Genomic DNA, 17788 nt, shown 5'->3' on the forward strand with positions numbered 1-17788 from the left:
GCCATCAATAAACCAGAGCTCACAATAGCCATCAATAAACCAGAGCTAACCAGAGCTAACAATAAACCAGAGCAAACCAGGGCTATCAATAAACCAGAGCTAACCAGGGCTATCAATAAACCAGAGCTAGCCAGAGCCATCAACAAACCAGAGCTAACCAGAGCCATCAATAAACCAGAGCTAACCAGAGCCATCAATAAACCAGAGCTAACCAGAGCCATCAATAAACCAGAGCTAACCAGAGCCATCAATAAACCAGAGCTAACCAGAGCCATCAATAAACCAGAGCTAACCAGAGCCATCAATAAACCAGAGCTAACCAGAGCTAACAATAAACCAGAGCAAACCAGGGCTATCAATAAACCAGAGCTAACCAGGGCTATCAATAAACCAGAGCTAGCCAGAGCTATCAATAAACCAGAGCTAACCAGATCTAACAATGAACCAGAGCTAACAATAAACCAGAGCTAACCAGAGCCATCAATCAACCAGAGCTAACCAGAGCCTTCAATAAACCAGAGCCATCAATAAACCAGAGCTAACCAGAGCCATCAATAAACCAGAGCTAACCAGAGCCATCAATAAACCAGAGCTAACCAGAGCCATAAATAAACCAGAGCCATCAATAAACCAGAGCCATCAATAAACCAGAGCCAACAATAAACCAGAGCCAACAATAAACCAGAGCCAACAATAAACCAGAGCTAGCCAGAGCTATCAATAAACCAGAGCTAACAATAAACCAGAGCTAACAATAAACCAGAGCTAACAAGAGCCATCAATAAACCAGAGCTAACCAGAGCCATCAATAAACCAGAGCTAACCAGAGCCATCAATAAACCAGAGCTAACCAGAGCCATCAATAAACCAGAGCTAACCAGAGCCATCAATAAACCAGAGCTAACCAGAGCTATCAATAAACCAGAGCTATCAATAAATCAGAGCTATCAATAAACCAGAGCTAACCAGAGCTATCAATAAACCAGAGCTATCAATAAACCAGAGCAAACCAGAGCCATCAATAAACCAGAGCAAACCAGAGCCATCAATAAACCAGAGCTAACCAGAGCCATCAATAAACCAGAGCTAACCAGAGCTATCAATAAACCAGAGCTAACCAGAGCTATCAATAAACCAGAGCCAACAATAAACCAGTGCTAACCAGAGCTATCAATGAACCAGAGCTAACAATAAACCAGAGCAAACCAGGGCTATCAATAAACCAGAGCTAACCAGGGCTATCAATCAACCAGAGCTAGCCAGAGCCATCAATAAACCAGAGCTAACCAGAGCCATCAATCAGCCAGAGCTAACCAGAGCCATCAATAAACCAGAGCCATCAATAAACCAGAGCTAACCAGAGCCATCAATAAACCAGAGCTAACCATAGCTATCAATAAACCAGAGCTATCAATAAATCAGAGCTATCAATAAACCAGAGCTAACCAGAGCTATCAATAAACCAGAGCTATCAATAAACCAGAGCTATCAATAAACCAGAGCAAACCAGAGCCATCAATAAACCAGAGCAAACCAGAGCCATCAATAAACCAGAGCAAACCAGAGCCATCAATAAACCAGAGCTAACCAGAGCCATCAATAAACCAGAGCTAACCAGAGCTATCAATAAACCAGAGCTAACCAGAGCTATCAATAAACCAGAGCCAACAATAAACCAGTGCTAACCAGAGCCATCAATAAACCAGAGCCAACAATAAACCAGAGCCAACAATAAACCAGAGCCATCAATAAACCAGAGCTATCAATAAACCAGTGCTAACCAGAGCCAACCAGAGCTAACAATAAACCAGAGCTAACCAGAGCCATTAATAAACCAGAGCTAACAATAAACTAGAGCTAACAATAAACCAGAGCTAACCAGAGCCAACAATAAACCAGAGCCAACAATAAACCAGAGCCAACAATAAACCAGAGCCAACAATAAACCAGAGCCAACAATAAACCAGTGCTAACCAGAGCTATCAATGAACCAGAGCTAACAATGAACCAGAGCAAACCAGGGCTATCAATAAACCAGAGCTAACCAGGGCTATCAATAAACCAGAGCTAGCCAGAGCTATCAATAAACCAGAGCTAACCAGATCTAACAATGAACCAGAGCTAACAATAAACCAGAGCTAACCAGAGCCATCAATCAACCAGAGCTAACCAGAGCCTTCAATAAACCAGAGCCATCAATAAACCAGAGCCATCAATAAACCAGAGCTAACCAGAGCCATCAATAAACCAGAGCTAACCAGAGCCATAAATAAACCAGAGCCATCAATAAACCAGAGCCATCAATAAACCAGAGCCAACAATAAACCAGAGCCAACAATAAACCAGAGCCAACAATAAACCAGAGCCAACAATAAACCAGAGCTAGCCAGAGCTATCAATAAACCAGAGCTAACAATAAACCAGAGCTAACAATAAACCAGAGCTAACAAGAGCCATCAATAAACCAGAGCTAACCAGAGCCATCAATAAACCAGAGCTAACCAGAGCCATCAATAAACCAGAGCTAACCAGAGCCATCAATAAACCAGAGCTAACCAGAGCCATCAATAAACCAGAGCTAACCAGAGCCATCAATAAACCAGAGCTCACAATAGCCATCAATAAACCAGAGCTAACCAGAGCTAACAATAAACCAGAGCTAACCAGGGCTATCAATAAACCAGAGCTAGCCAGAGCCATCAACAAACCAGAGCTAACCAGAGCCATCAATAAACCAGAGCTAACCAGAGCCATCAATAAACCAGAGCTAACCAGAGCCATCAATAAACCAGAGCTAACCAGAGCCATCAATAAACCAGAGCTAACCAGAGCCATCAATAAACCAGAGCTAACCAGAGCCATCAATAAACCAGAGCTAACCAGAGCTAACAATAAACCAGAGCAAACCAGGGCTATCAATAAACCAGAGCTAACCAGGGCTATCAATAAACCAGAGCTAGCCAGAGCTATCAATAAACCAGAGCTAACCAGAGCCATCAATCAGCCAGAGCTAACCAGAGCCATCAATAAACCAGAGCCATCAATAAACCAGAGCTAACCAGAGCCATCAATAAACCAGAGCTAACCAGAGCTATCAAAAAACCAGAGCTATCAATAAATCAGAGCTATCAATAAACCAGAGCTAACCAGAGCTATCAATAAACCAGAGCTATCAATAAACCAGAGCAAACCAGAGCCATCAATAAACCAGAGCTAACCAGAGCAATCAATAAACCAGAGCTAACCAGAGCCATCAATAAACCAGAGCCAACAATAAACCAGAGCCAACAATAAACCAGTGCTAACCAGAGCCATCAATAAACCAGAGCCATCAATAAACCAGAGCCATCAATAAACCAGAGCCATCAATAAACCAGAGCCATCAATAAACCAGAGCTAACCAGAGCCATCAATAAACCAGAGCCATCAATAAACCAGAGCCATCAATAAACCAGAGCCAACAATAAACCAGAGCCAACAATAAACCAGAGCCAACAATAAACCAGAGCTATCAATAAACCAGAGCTAGCCAGAGCTATCAATAAACCAGAGCTAACAATAAACCAGAGCTAACAATAAACCAGAGCTAACAAGAGCCATCAATAAACCAGAGCTAACCAGAGCCATCAATAAACCAGAGCTAACCAGAGCCATCAATAAACCAGAGCTAACCAGAGCCATCAATAAACCAGAGCTAACCAGAGCCATCAATAAACCAGAGCTAACCAGAGCCATCAATAAACCAGAGCTAACCAGAGCCATCAATAAACCAGAGCTCACAATAGCCATCAATAAACCAGAGCTAACCAGAGCTAACAATAAACCAGAGCAAACCAGGGCTATCAATAAACCAGAGCTAACCAGGGCTATCAATAAACCAGAGCTAGCCAGAGCCATCAACAAACCAGAGCTAACCAGAGCCATCAATAAACCAGAGCTAACCAGAGCCATCAATAAACCAGAGCTAACCAGAGCCATCAATAAACCAGAGCTAACCAGAGCCATCAATAAACCAGAGCTAACCAGAGCTAACAATAAACCAGAGCAAACCAGGGCTATCAATAAACCAGAGCTAACCAGGGCTATCAATAAACCAGAGCTAGCCAGAGCTATCAATAAACCAGAGCTAACCAGAGCCATCAATCAGCCAGAGCTAACCAGAGCCATCAATAAACCAGAGCCATCAATAAACCAGAGCTAACCAGAGCCATCAATAAACCAGAGCTATCAATAAACCAGAGCTATCAATAAACCAGAGCTATCAATAAATCAGAGCTATCAATAAACCAGAGCTAACCAGAGCTATCAATAAACCAGAGCCATCAATAAACCAGAGCTAACCAGAGCCATCAATAAACCAGAGCTAACCAGAGCTATCAATAAACCAGAGCTAACCAGAGCTATCAATAAACCAGAGCCAACAATAAACCAGAGCCAACAATAAACCAGTGCTAACCAGAGCCATCAATAAACCAGAGCTAACCAGAGCCATCAATAAACCAGAGCTATCAATAAACCAGAGCCAACAATAAACCAGAGCCAACAATAAACCAGTGCTAACCAGAGCCATCAATAAACCAGAGCTAACAATAAACCAGAGCCATCAATAAACCAGAGCCATCAATAAACCAGAGCCATCAATAAACCAGAGCCATCAATAAACCAGAGCCATCAATAAACCAGAGCCATCAATAAACCAGAGCAAACCAGAGCCATCAATAAACCAGAGCCAACCAGAGCCAACCAGAGCCAACCAGAGCTAACAATAAACCAGAGCTAACCAGAGCCATTAATAAACCAGAGCTAACAATAAACCAGAGCTAACCAGAGCCAACAATAAACCAGAGCCAACAATAAACCAGAGCCAACAATAAACTAGAGCCAACAATAAACCAGTGCTAACCAGAGCTATCAATGAACCAGAGCTAACAATAAACCAGAGCAAACCAGGGCTATCAATAAACCAGAGCTAACCAGAGCTAACAATAAACCAGAGCTAACCAGAGCCATCAATCAACCAGAGCTAACCAGAGCCATCAATAAACCAGAGCTAACCAGAGCCATCAATAAACCAGAGCCATCAATAAACCAGAGCCAACAATAAACCAGAGCCAACAATAAACCAGAGCTATCAATAATCCAGAGCTAGCCAGAGCTATCAATAAACCAGAGCTAACAATAAACCAGAGCTAACAAGAGCCATCAATAAACCAGAGCTAACCAGGGCCATCAATAAACCAGAGCTAACCAGGGCCATCAATAAACCAGAGCTAACCAGAGCCATCAATAAACCAGAGCTAACCAGAGCCATCAATAAACCAGAGCTAACCAGAGCCATCAATAAACCAGAGCTAACCAGAGCCATCAATAAACCAGAGCTCACCAGAGCCATCAATAAACCAGAGCTCACAATAGCCATCAATAAACCAGAGCTATCAATAAACCAGTGCTAACAATAAACCAGAGCTAACCAGAGCTATCAATAAACCAGTGCTAACCAGAGCTATCAATAAACCAGTGCTAACCAGAGCTATCAATAAACCAGAGCTATCAATAAACCAGTGCTAACCAGAGCGATCAATAAACCAGTGCTAACCAGAGCTATCAATAAACCAGTGCTAACCAGAGCTATCAATAAACCAGTGCTAACCAGAGCTATCAATAAACCAGAGCTAACAATAAACCAGAGCTAACCAGAGCTAACAATAAACCAGAGCTAACAATAAACCAGAGCTATCAATAAACCAGAGCTATCAATAAACCAGAGCTATCAATAAACCAGAGCCATAAATACATCTCGTTTCTTCTTGCTGGAATATCATCCGTTCTTTCTTGTTGAATAAATGTCACTTGCACTCATCTCTCTAGGACGACCGAACAAAGCGTGACACATGAAGGGTAGGGGGACAGGAAGTGAGGAGGCCCCAACCGGAGTGGATTTCTCTTTAATGCACAAAGCATAGTGTACATTCATTCATTCATCTCAGCAGGGGGGACCCAATAAAACATGAAATATAGGAGAGAGGAAGTAAGGGGACACCTACCTGAGTGGATTTATCTTTCATGCATGAGGGGTAGTGCACATGGTGGTCGCGAGGCCACTGGCCAGTGAGGTAGGGGCCGGTGATGGTACCCAGGGAGGAAGTCCGCCGGATGGCTCCTGAGTTACGCACCTGCTGCTGGGGTTTGGACCGCTCTACTGGAATGGGAGGGTGGGGGGAGAGAAATTTTAATTGAGGAGGCTCTCAGAAGGCTCTGCCTGACCAAGTCCAATACTTTGTGCTTATAATCTATTAACAACTGATCAGATTACTATGCCAATCCACCTTCACATTCTGTGCTGTCAGAAGCAATCCCCACAATCTCTTTTCTAGAGGCAATATGTGAGGATGCAGACTGAGACGTCACGGTGTTGTTTTCAGAGACTGCAGGTTGACTTGGTTACCCTTGGAGCAGCCCAGCCTGTCCTCCCTCACTGTGAGGAAAAACCTGACAAAAATAACTCACACATACCCAAGGATCTGGGTCAAGGGTTATGTGTTTGTTCTAGCAACACTCTGGTGTGAGTGCGCGCGTGAGATAGAAACAACAATATTTATACCCTCCTAACCCTGTGGCCTTGTATGGGGCTAGAATTTTCAAAAGCAAAATTTTCAACTCACAAGGTGCTAGCTAATATATTAGGCATTTAGCAAAGTTGACCAAACAGGCCAGGTTTCTAAGAACAACATTCCAGTATGAAATGAAACAGACTTGTGCTGTAACACCTCTGATTTATGGAAGACTTGATCTATGCTGAAGTCTCTCATAACTAGGAAGTATTGAGTAAATGTTGATATTTTTTTCCTGTGCTACAAAACCTCAATGTATGGCTATGATCGCAGGATTTGAGTGAAGCATTTGACATTTTTCAAAAGACCCTAGGACAGCAGTGGTGTCCTTGAGTGTACTAGGTGGACTTAGGGCAGCGGGCCCCCTTACCCTGCCCCTGAGGTGACTGACAAGCCCTGTAGGTCTTAGTGGGAAGCCCACTGACAAAGGCACTGGGCAGGGTCACCTGGGGCAAATCCACTGGATTACAGGTAAACACTACTACATTCTGAGAGAAGTAACAATAAGGCCTTGGCTGTGATCTGACACACTGTCAAGCAGCAGTTTGCTGACCTGACACAGCTGAGGTCTGAAGAAGAACAGGAAGTAAGAAGAGGAAATAATATGCTGAGCTCTTTTTGAAAGATGCTGCTTGTGTTTCATCTCAGAAAGCTAAATCAGCATGTCTGGCTTGAAGTCTTTTTCAGACTAAACACAACAAGCACTGGGAAGCTTTAGAATTGTTACATTTTGCAGCCCTAGTGTTAAAATGCATCTAATTCACATTCAAACATCACAATATTGACGAGTAATATCCATTTCGCAAGAGACCCATATCACATGCAATATTTTGAAACTCCACTCAGACGTGTGGTACCGTTTCATATGATACAACCAAATTTCTCAGATCTAAAAACAACCAGCTGACGCCTCTTATAAAATGTTTATGAAGAAGTCAGTTGTTTATACATTGTTAAAGAATTTAAGCAACAGCAACTAATCTCTTGTACAGTGCATTCAGAAAGTATTCAGACCTTTTGTTACATTACAGCCTTATTCTAAAAATGGATTAAAAAGTTTTTCCCTCAATCTACACACAATAGCCCATAATGACAAAGAAAAAACAGGTTTACAGAAAAAAAAACTGAAATAGCACATTTACATGAGCTCAGTTTGGCCAGCTCTAGGAAGAGTCTTGGTTAATTCCAAACTTCTTAAATTTAAGAATGATGGAGGCCACTGTGTTCTTGATTTTCACTCTGACATCCACTGTCAACTGTGGGACCTCATATAGACAGGTGTGTGCCTTTCCAAATAATGTCCAGTCAATAAGATTTACCACAGGTTGACTCCAATCAAGTTGTAGAAACAAATCAAGGATGATCAATGCAAACAGGATGCACCAGAGCAAAATGTTGAGGCTTATAGCAACGGGTCTGAATACTTACGTAACTAAGATGTGTTTCTTCGTAAAAGAGGGAAACGAGGCGGTCTTCTGGTCAGACAACGGAGACGGGCACATCGTGCCCCACTTCCTAGCATTCTTCTCGCCAATGTCCAGTCTCTTGACAACAAGGTTGATGAAATCCGAGCAAGGGTAGCATTCCAGAGGGACATCAGAGACTGTAACGTTCTTTGCTTCACGGAAACATGGCTCACTGGAGAGACGCTCTCGGATGCGGTGCAGCCAGCGGGTTTCTCCACACATCGCGCCGACAGAAACAAACACCTTTCTGGTAAGAAGAGGGGCGGGGATGTATGCCTTATGGCTAACGAGACGTGGTGTGATCACAGAAACATACAGGAACTCAAATCCTTCTGTTCACCTGATTTAGAATTCCTCACAATCAAATGTAGACCGCATTATCTACCAAGAGAATTCTCTTCTATTATAATCACAGCCGTATATATTCCCCCCCAAGCAGACACATCGATGGCTCTGAACGAACTTTATTTGACTCTTTGCAAACTGGAATCCATACATCCTGAGGCAGCATTCATTGTTGCTGGGGATTTTAACAAGGCTAATCTGAAAACAAGACTCCCTAAAATGTATCAGCATATCGATTGCACCACCAGGGCTGGCAAAACCTTGGATAACTGTTATTCTAACTTCCGCGATGCATATAAGGCCCTGCCCCGCCCCCCTTTCGGAAAAGCTGACCACGACTCCATTTTTCTGATCCCTGCCTACAGACAGAAACTAAAACAAGAAGCTCCCACGCTGAGGTCTGTCCAACGCTGGTCCGACCATGCTGATTCCACACTCCAAGACTGCTTCCATCACGTGGACTGGGACATGTTTCGTATTGCGTCAGGCAACAACATTGACGAATACGCTGATTCGGTGTGCGAGTTAATGTGCGTTGAAGATGTCGTTCCCATAGCAACAATTAAAACATTCCCTAACCAGAAAACGTGGGTTAATGGCAGCATTCGCGTGAAACTGAAAGCGCGAACCACTGTTTTTAATCAGAGCAAGGTGACTGGTAACATGACCGAATACAAACAGTGCAGCTATTCCCTCCGTAAGGCTATCAAACAAGCTAAGCGTCAGTAGAGACAAAGTAGAATCTCAATTCAACGGCTCAGACACAAGAGGTATGTGGCAGGGTCTACAGTCAATCACGGACTACAAGATGAAATCCAGCTCAGTCACGGACCAGGATGTCTTGCTCCCAGGCAGACGAAATAACTTTTTTGCCCGCTTTGAGGACAATACAGTGCCACTGACACGACCTGCAACGGAAACATGCGGTCTCTCCTTCACTGCAGCCGTGGTGAGTAAAACATTTAAACGTGTTAACCCTCGCAAGGCTGCAGGCCCAGACGGCATCCCCAGCCGCGCCCTCAGAGCATGCGCAGACCAGCTGGCTGGTGTGTTTACGGACATATTCAATCAATCCCTATCCCAGTCTGCTGTTCACACATGCTTCAAGAGGGCCACCATTGTTCCTGTTCCCAAGAAAGCTAAGGTAACTGAGCTAAACGACTACCGCCCCGTAGCACTCACTTCCATCATCATGAAGTGCTTTGAGAGACTAGTCAAGGACCATATCACCTCCACCCTACCTGACACCCTAGACCCACTCCAATTTGCTTACCGCCCAAATAGGTCCACAGACGACGCAATCTCAACCACACTGCACACTGCCCTAACCCAGCTGATTGAGTTAGTATGTACATGGTTAAAGTGACTATGCATATATGATAAACAAAGAGTAGCAGTAGCATAAAAGAAGGGTTGGCAGGACACAAGGCAGATAGCCCGGATAGCCAATGTGCGGGACACCGTTTGGTCGGGCTAATTGAGGTAGTATATACATGAATGTATAGTTAAAGTGACTATGCATATATGATAAACAGAGAGTAGCAGCAGTGTAAAAGAGGGGTTGGGGGGTGAGGGGGTGGCACAAAATGCAAATTGTCCAGGTAGCCATTTGATTACTTGTTCAGGAGTCTTATGGCTTGGGGGTAAAAACTGTTGAGAAGCCTTTTGGTCCTTGTCTTTGTGCTCTGGTACCGCTTGTCATGCGGTAGTAGAGAGAACAGTCTATAACTAGGGTGGCTGGGGCCATTGACAATTTTTAGGGCCTTCTTCTGACACCGCCTGGAATAGAGGTCCTGGATGGCAGGAAGCTTAGCTCCAGTGATGTACTGGGCCGTACCCACTACCCTCTGTAGTGCCTTGTGGTCAGAGGCTGAGCAGTTGCCGTACCAGGCAGTGATGCAACCAGTCAGAATACACTTCCTGCACATCTATTCCTCCATCACTCACCTGCTTCGAGTCCTCCTGCACATCTATTCCTCCATCACTCACCTGCTTCTCTCCTTCCACTCCTCCTGTACATCTATTCCTCCATCACTCACCTGCTTCTCTCCTTCTAGTCCTCCTGTACACCTATTCCTCCATCACTCACCTGCTTCTCTCCTTCCACTCCTCCTGTACATCTATTCCTCCATCACTCACCTGCTTCTCTCCTTCTAGTCCTCCTGTACACCTATTCCTCCATCACTCACCTGCTTCTCTCCATCCACTCCTCATGCACACCTATTCCTATATCAGTTTTTAAATCAGAATTGAACCGGGATGGTGAGTGGAGATGCAGTCCCTGATGAGTCTTCTGTTACATTTTATACATTTGATACATTGGAGCAGAGTTTGATACATTGTGTATTTCCTCACTGGTATACGAGCATAGGGCAGTCTGAGTACTGCGTGCAACAGGCATGTTTACAGCAAAGAAAACAACTTGTCTAACATTAAAAAAAAATTGGTATCTTGACAACACTACTTCAAAGGGTTCTCCTATGTGGACAGCCGGTTCTAGATAGAGAATAGGGGTGCTAAGAGTGTAGGTCTTCCTCACACCAGCTCTACAGCCTCGGCTGTGTCTGTAATGATTAGATAAGTTACACTAGGATGTGACACATAGGAGATTATTGCTCATGATGAGGCTAGGTGGAACAGGTCTGGGCTCAAAACGGATCAGGTGTTCCACCGAGATGTGCAGGCTTCTCCTAAGACCTAGTAAGTAGGGCTGGGTGGTATACTGTATTTTACTACATACCGGTATTGATGCAGGAACCGGTTTGGGTTTTTACTTTACCTTCTATAACGGTTTGTTAAATGTGATATGCCGTGGGTAACGTCCATTTGTATAGTTTACCCCCTTACTTGAGTCATCCCTCTCTGCTCTCTCTCCATGCCGCTTTCCACACAGACCTCGTCCTACCCCGTCACTCAAGGAGCGCATGTTGTTTCTTGACCACGAGACACTTGCGTTCAGTCTGCATGGTCAGTGCAGCATATGCAACAATGGTGATGACAACGATGTTGTTTCCACTTTGTGTGTGTGTGTGTAAACTAGGGGTCGACCGATTAATCGGAATGGACGATTAATTAAGGCCGATTTCAAGTTCTCATAACAATTGGCCGATTTTTTTATATACCTTTATTTAATCTTCATTTAACTAGGCAAGTCAGTTAAGAACACATTCTTATTTTCAATGACGGCCTAGGAACGGTGGGTTAACTGCCTTGTTCAGGGGCAGAATGATAGATTTTTACCTTGTCAGCTCAGGGGATTCAATCTTGCAACCTTACAGTTAACTAGTCCAATGCTCTAACCACCTGCCTCTCATTGCACTCCACGAGGAGCCTGCCTGTTACGCGAGTGCAGTAAGTCAAGGTAAGTTGCTCGCTAGCATTAAACTTATCTTATAGAAAACAATCAATCAATCATAATCACTAGTTAACTACACATGGTTGATGATATTACTAGCTTATCTAGCGTGTCCTGCGTTGCATATAACCGATGCGGTGCGAAAAAGGACTGAAAAAGGACTGCCGTTGCTCCAATGTGTACCTAACCATAAACATGAATGCCTTTCTTAAAAACAATACACAGAAGTATATATTTTTAAACCTCCATATTTAGTTAAAATAAATTCATGTTAGCAGGCAATATTAAACTAGGGAAATTGTCACTTCTCTTGCGTTCATTGCACGCAGAGTCAGGGTTTATGCAACAGTTTGGGCCGCCTAATTTGCCAGAATGTGACGTAATTATGACATAACATTGAAGTTTTGACAATGTAACAGGAATATTTAGACTTATGGATGCCACCAGTTAGATAAAATACAGAACGGTTCCGTATTTCACTGAAAAAAATAAACGTCTTGTTTTCGAGATGATAGTTTCCGGATTCGACCATATTAATGACCTAAGGCTCGCATTTCTGTGTGTTATTATGTTATAATTAAGTCTATGATTTGTTAGAGCAGTCTGACTGAGCGATGGTAGGCACCAGCAGGCTCGTAAGCATTCATTCAAACAGCACTTTCGTGCATTTTGCCAGCAGTTCTTCCCTGTGCTTCAAGCACAGCCCTGTTTATGACTTCAAGCCCATCAACTCCCGAGATTAGGCTGGTGTAACCGATATGAAAAGGCTAGCTAGTTAGCGTGGTGCGCGCTAATAGCATTTCAAAAGTCACTCGTTCTGAGACTTGGAGTAGTTATTCCCCTTGCTCTGAATGGGTAACGCTGGTTCGAGCCCAGGTAGGGGCGAGGAGAGGGACGGAAGCTATACTGTTACACTGGCAATACTAAAGTGCCTATAAGAACATCTAATAGTCAAAGGTACAGTGCCTTGCGAAAGTATTCGGCCCCCTTGAACTTTGCGACCTTTTGCCACATTTCAGGCTTCAAACATAAAGATATAAAACTGTATTTTTTTGTGAAGAATCAACAACAAGTGGGACACAATCATGAAGTGGAACGACATTTATTAGATATTTCAAACTTTTTTAACAAATCAAAAACTGAAAAATTGGGTGTGCAAAATTATTCAGCCCCCTTAAGTTAATACTTTGTAGCGCCACCTTTTGCTGCGATTACAGCTGTAAGTCGCTTGGGGTATGTCTCTATCAGTTTTGCACATCGAGAGACTGAATTTTTTTCCCATTCCTCCTTGCAAAACAGCTCGAGCTCAGTGAGGTTGGATGGAGAGCATTTGTGAACAGCAGTTTTCAGTTCTTTCCACAGATTCTCGATTGGATTCAGGTCTGGACTTTGACTTGGCCATTCTAACACCTGGATATGTTTATTTTTGAACCATTCCATTGTAGATTTTGCTTTATGTTTTGAATCATTGTCTTGTTGGAAGACAAATCTCCGTCCCAGTCTCAGGTCTTTTGCAGACTCCATCAGGTTTTCTTCCAGAATGGTACTGTATTTGGCTCCATCCATCTTCCCATCAATTTTAACCATCTTCCCTGTCCCTGCTGAAGAAAAGCAGGCCCAAACCATGATGCTGCCACCACCATGTTTGACAGTGGGGATGGTGTGTTGTGGTTGATGAGCTGTGTTGCTTTTACGCCAAACATAACGTTTTGCATTGTTGCCAAAACGTTCAATTTTGGTTTCATCTGACCAGAGCACCTTCTTCCACATGTTTGGTGTGTCTCCCAGGTGGCTTGTGGCAAACTTTAAACAACACTTTTTATGGATATCTTTAAGAAATGGCTTTCTTCTTGCCACTCTTCCATAAAGGCCAGATTTGTACGACTGATTGTTGTCCTATGGACAGAGTCTCCCACCTCAGCTGTAGATCTCTGCAGTTCATCCAGAGTGATCATGGGCCTCTTGGCTGCATCTCTGATCAATCTTCTCCTCGTATGAGCTGAAAGTTTAGAGGGACGGCCAGGTCTTGGTAGATTTGCAGTGGTCTGATACTCCTTCCATTTCAATATTATCGCTTGCACAGTGCTCCTTGGGATGTTTAAAGCTTGGGAAATCTTTTTGTATCCAAATCCGGCTTTAAACTTCTTCACAACAGTATCTCGGACCTGCCTGGTGTGTTCCTTGTTCTTCATGATGCTCTCTGCGCTTTTAACGGATCTCAGACTATCACAGTGCAGGTGCATTTATACGGAGACTTAATTACACACAGGTGGATTGTATTTATCATCATTAGTCATTTAGGTCAACATTGGATCATTCAGAGATCCTCACTGAACTTCTGGAGGGAGTTTGCTGCACTGAAAGTAAAGGGGCTGAATAATTTTGCACGCCCAATTTTTCAGTTTTTGATTTGTTAAAAAAGTTTGAAATATCCAATAAATGTTGTTCCACTTCATGATTGTGTCCCACTTGTTGTTGATTCTTCACAAAAAAAATACAGTTTTATATCTTTATGTTTGAAGCCTGAAATGTGGCAAAAGGTCGCAAAGTTCAAGGGGGCCGAATACTTTCGCAAGGCACTGTATATGAAATACAAATGGTATAGAGAGAAATAGTCCTATAATAACTACAAACTAAAACTTCTTACCTGGGAATATTGAAGACTCATGTTAAAAGGAACCACCAGCTTTCATATGTTCTTCTTCAACACTTTTTTTTTGCATTATTTAAACCAAATTGAACAGGTTTCATTATTTATTTGAGGCTAAATTGATTTTATTGATGTATTATATTAAGTTAAAATAAGTGTTAATTCAGTATTGTTGTAATTGTCATTATTACAAATAAATAAAAATACATTTAAAAAAATTGGCATCTGCTTTTTTTGGTCCTCCAATAAATCGGTATTGAAAAATCATAATCGGTCGACCTCTAGTGTAAACATGAGTTTGTATGTGCCTCCTCATGCCTAGGCCTTTGCGTTACGTAGGCAGTCAATGACTAACAAACTGCACCAACAACCTTAAGAGAGTTCTTTCAGTCCAGCTCAGAACAAGGTTTGACCTTTTCCAAAAAGTGACATGGTATAGGGAAGAAAACGCTATACAGAACTTAGACATGTTACCAGAGAGAACCTAGAGCCCAGAGAGCTGAAAACATCTGTCACAGATACATGTTGTCTAAAACACTTCCTGTATTTTGTCATAGTTGGCAATACAAACATTTATATCAACATTAGGAAATGAGAAAATCAAACAGCAGTTTGGTAATATCTGATAAAACGGTAGGTAAATCCCTAACGCACAAGGGGGGGGGGGGTGCTGTAAAGGAATGGATATATATGCAAATGTCCTTCAAAGCTAGGCAGTGTGACACGCTGTCAGGCGGAAGGTTAGAAAACCAATGGCACTAGTCAGATAAAGACTAAACATATAAGCTGAACTCTTCAGGGGATCTTATCAAAATAAAGCCCAACGGTTATAGTCAGGTAATTTAATGAAGGAAAGAGAGCCAACCAGATTGAACGCTGCTCTCATGAAAGAAACATAGTCAAATCTGTTTGGTTCCCATGCTTGGCCAACCTGCAAGTCAGTTTTAAAAATAATAGTTAAACAGTGCTGGAAAATGTAAAAACAGGCCTATTATAAGTAATCATTGAAAATAAAATACAGTGCTAATCAGGGCCTACAACTAATGAAGCCATGACAGTTACAAAAACTGTTCTAAGCCTAACATACTTTCTCCCCAGGCCACAGGCTAACACAAATTTCCATACCATTGCCTGACACACACATAAATGCACAGTGCAACCTTCCAGTTAACCCTAAGCTGCTGAACAATGGTGAGGCATGGACCAACTATGTATCAAATACACACAAAATGATTTAGATGAAGATGATCGATGGCAATTACCAGGGGAACAAACAGAGAAAGGAACGGTGTTGACTGACAGAGAAACTCTCCCACATCACACCAGAACAATGTTTGACGGAACGCCTTACATATGGAACACCTATCCTAACAGGAACATGTCACAGGTTTAGGCCTAGGTTACATATGGAACACCTATCCTAACAGGAACACGTCACAGGTTTAGGCCTAGGTTACATATGGAACACCTATCCTAACAGGAACACGTCACAGGTTTAGGCCTAGGTTACATATGGAACACCTATCCTAACAGGAACATGTCACAGGTTTAGGCCTAGGTTACATATGGAACACCTATCCTAACAGGAACACGTCACAGGTTTAGGCCTAGGTTACATATGGAACACCTATCCTAACAGGAACACGTCACAGGTTTAGGCCTAGGTTACATATGGAACACCTATCCTAACAGGAACACGTCACAGGTTTAGGCCTAGGTTACATATGGAACACCTATCCTAACAGGAACACATCACAGGTTTAGGCCTAGGTTACATATGTGAAGGAAACAACAGCTAAACCATGCAATAACCATCAGTCTCAGGCCATTTAATAACCCTAATATGGTTATGGCCTCCATTTCTATAGCATATTGACTACAGCATGACCATTCGCAGGTTCACATTATGTGACCACTAACATAATGAGACTAAAACAACAACTAATCTAAACATTGAATGATTCAATGAAACTGGCCAAGATAACTTGAACTTGAAATAATGCTTTGATGATACTTGGAAATGATTGCCGATCTCTGGCCAATACATACAAACAAACTATAAAATCAGTGGCTCTGGATAAGAACTTCAGCTAAACTACTATTTTGGAAACAGAACTTCCTGCCTCTACATTGAGAGCGCCAATCATCATGCCCTCAAAATATAAAGAAAAACACATATTCCCACTTTGGAACAATGCCCTGGGTGCATATGCTTTCCGGCAATTTCAATGATTCCCAGCCAAACCAAAATGTCAAAACGTAAACAATGGAAAGAATAAGTTGAAATAGCCTAACATTTGTGTCTGGTCGCAGATACAAGCATCTCTAGCCAAGATGTAGGCTTACCTTTGATGGAGAAGGCTAGGGGACACTTATTTGACAGTTGTGACAGAAAAGTATGGGATGATTCAAAATTATAGTTCTTAAATAATGGTGTAGATGAAATCACTCTCACTGTGCAGCCGAACAGCGTTGAAAGATTTACGAAGGGTTTAATAATAACATAATACATGACACTTAGCAGACTGTTATCCAAAGCCACCTGCAGTAGTGTGTGAATATATTTTGAGTGTGTGCAAGTGATCCCTGCAGGAATTTTACCCGCGGTCTTTGTGTTGCCAGAGTTTGAATGCACAGCATTCACACAAGATACACAATCCCTCTCCATCTGCACAACTAACTCATTCATTCAACCCCTTACTATTTAAAGGCAACATAAAATATTGGAGTTTGGAAGAGAGGCCGGTTGTGTTCACTGTTCAAGGTGATGAGGTCACCTATTAATCAGTCATAATAGTTCTCTCATTAAGTGTGGCTGACAGTTCAGCACAGGGTCACACAAGGAATGTCACTAGCAGAACAAGCACTTTACATGACAGATTCCTATAGAGCTGTCCAAAAGTAGTGCACTAGGTGCCATTTTGGAAGCCTGTAGCTCTGGTCAAAAGTAGTGCACTAGCTTAATATAGGACGTAGCTCACAGATTTGCAGTATGGATACTTTCATCAGGAAGTAGATGTTGTTGTGGTGTTGTGTTCCATTAATGCCAAGCCTATTACCGGAAGCTGCCTTGACTTTGTTTTACAGCTTCACGAGACCATAGTGGACTGGCTAATTAACTGATGCGTCACACACACACTTTTCAGTGTAGTTTACAACACTCTCTCTCTCTCTCTCTCTCTGAAGTTATACCTGGAGAGAGTTCAAAAGAAATCCCTTGTAGTTAATGACTTCAAGTGTCAAAAGGAACGTATATTAGATTAGATAACACCTACGTAAACATATTCACTGTCCCATTGTTCATAACTTGACATGAGGGGACATGTCACAGGTTTAGGCCTAGGTTACATATGGAAGTGAT

The 17788-nt window shown here is 42.6% G+C and overlaps 1 protein-coding gene across 1 annotated transcript in view; it reads right to left on the reverse strand.

The window, feature by feature from the left end:
- Positions 1-17788, reverse strand: part of LOC135552022 (glucocorticoid-induced transcript 1 protein-like) — a 64800-nt gene that overhangs the window by 43769 nt on the left and 3243 nt on the right. Inside the window, 1 exon segment of the mRNA XM_064983373.1 lies at positions 6045-6199. Coding sequence (XP_064839445.1) covers positions 6045-6199 — 155 coding nt within the window.

This window comes from Oncorhynchus masou, chromosome 13 (assembly GCF_036934945.1).
Source record: "Oncorhynchus masou masou isolate Uvic2021 chromosome 13, UVic_Omas_1.1, whole genome shotgun sequence".
Lineage (NCBI taxonomy): Eukaryota > Metazoa > Chordata > Actinopteri > Salmoniformes > Salmonidae > Oncorhynchus > Oncorhynchus masou.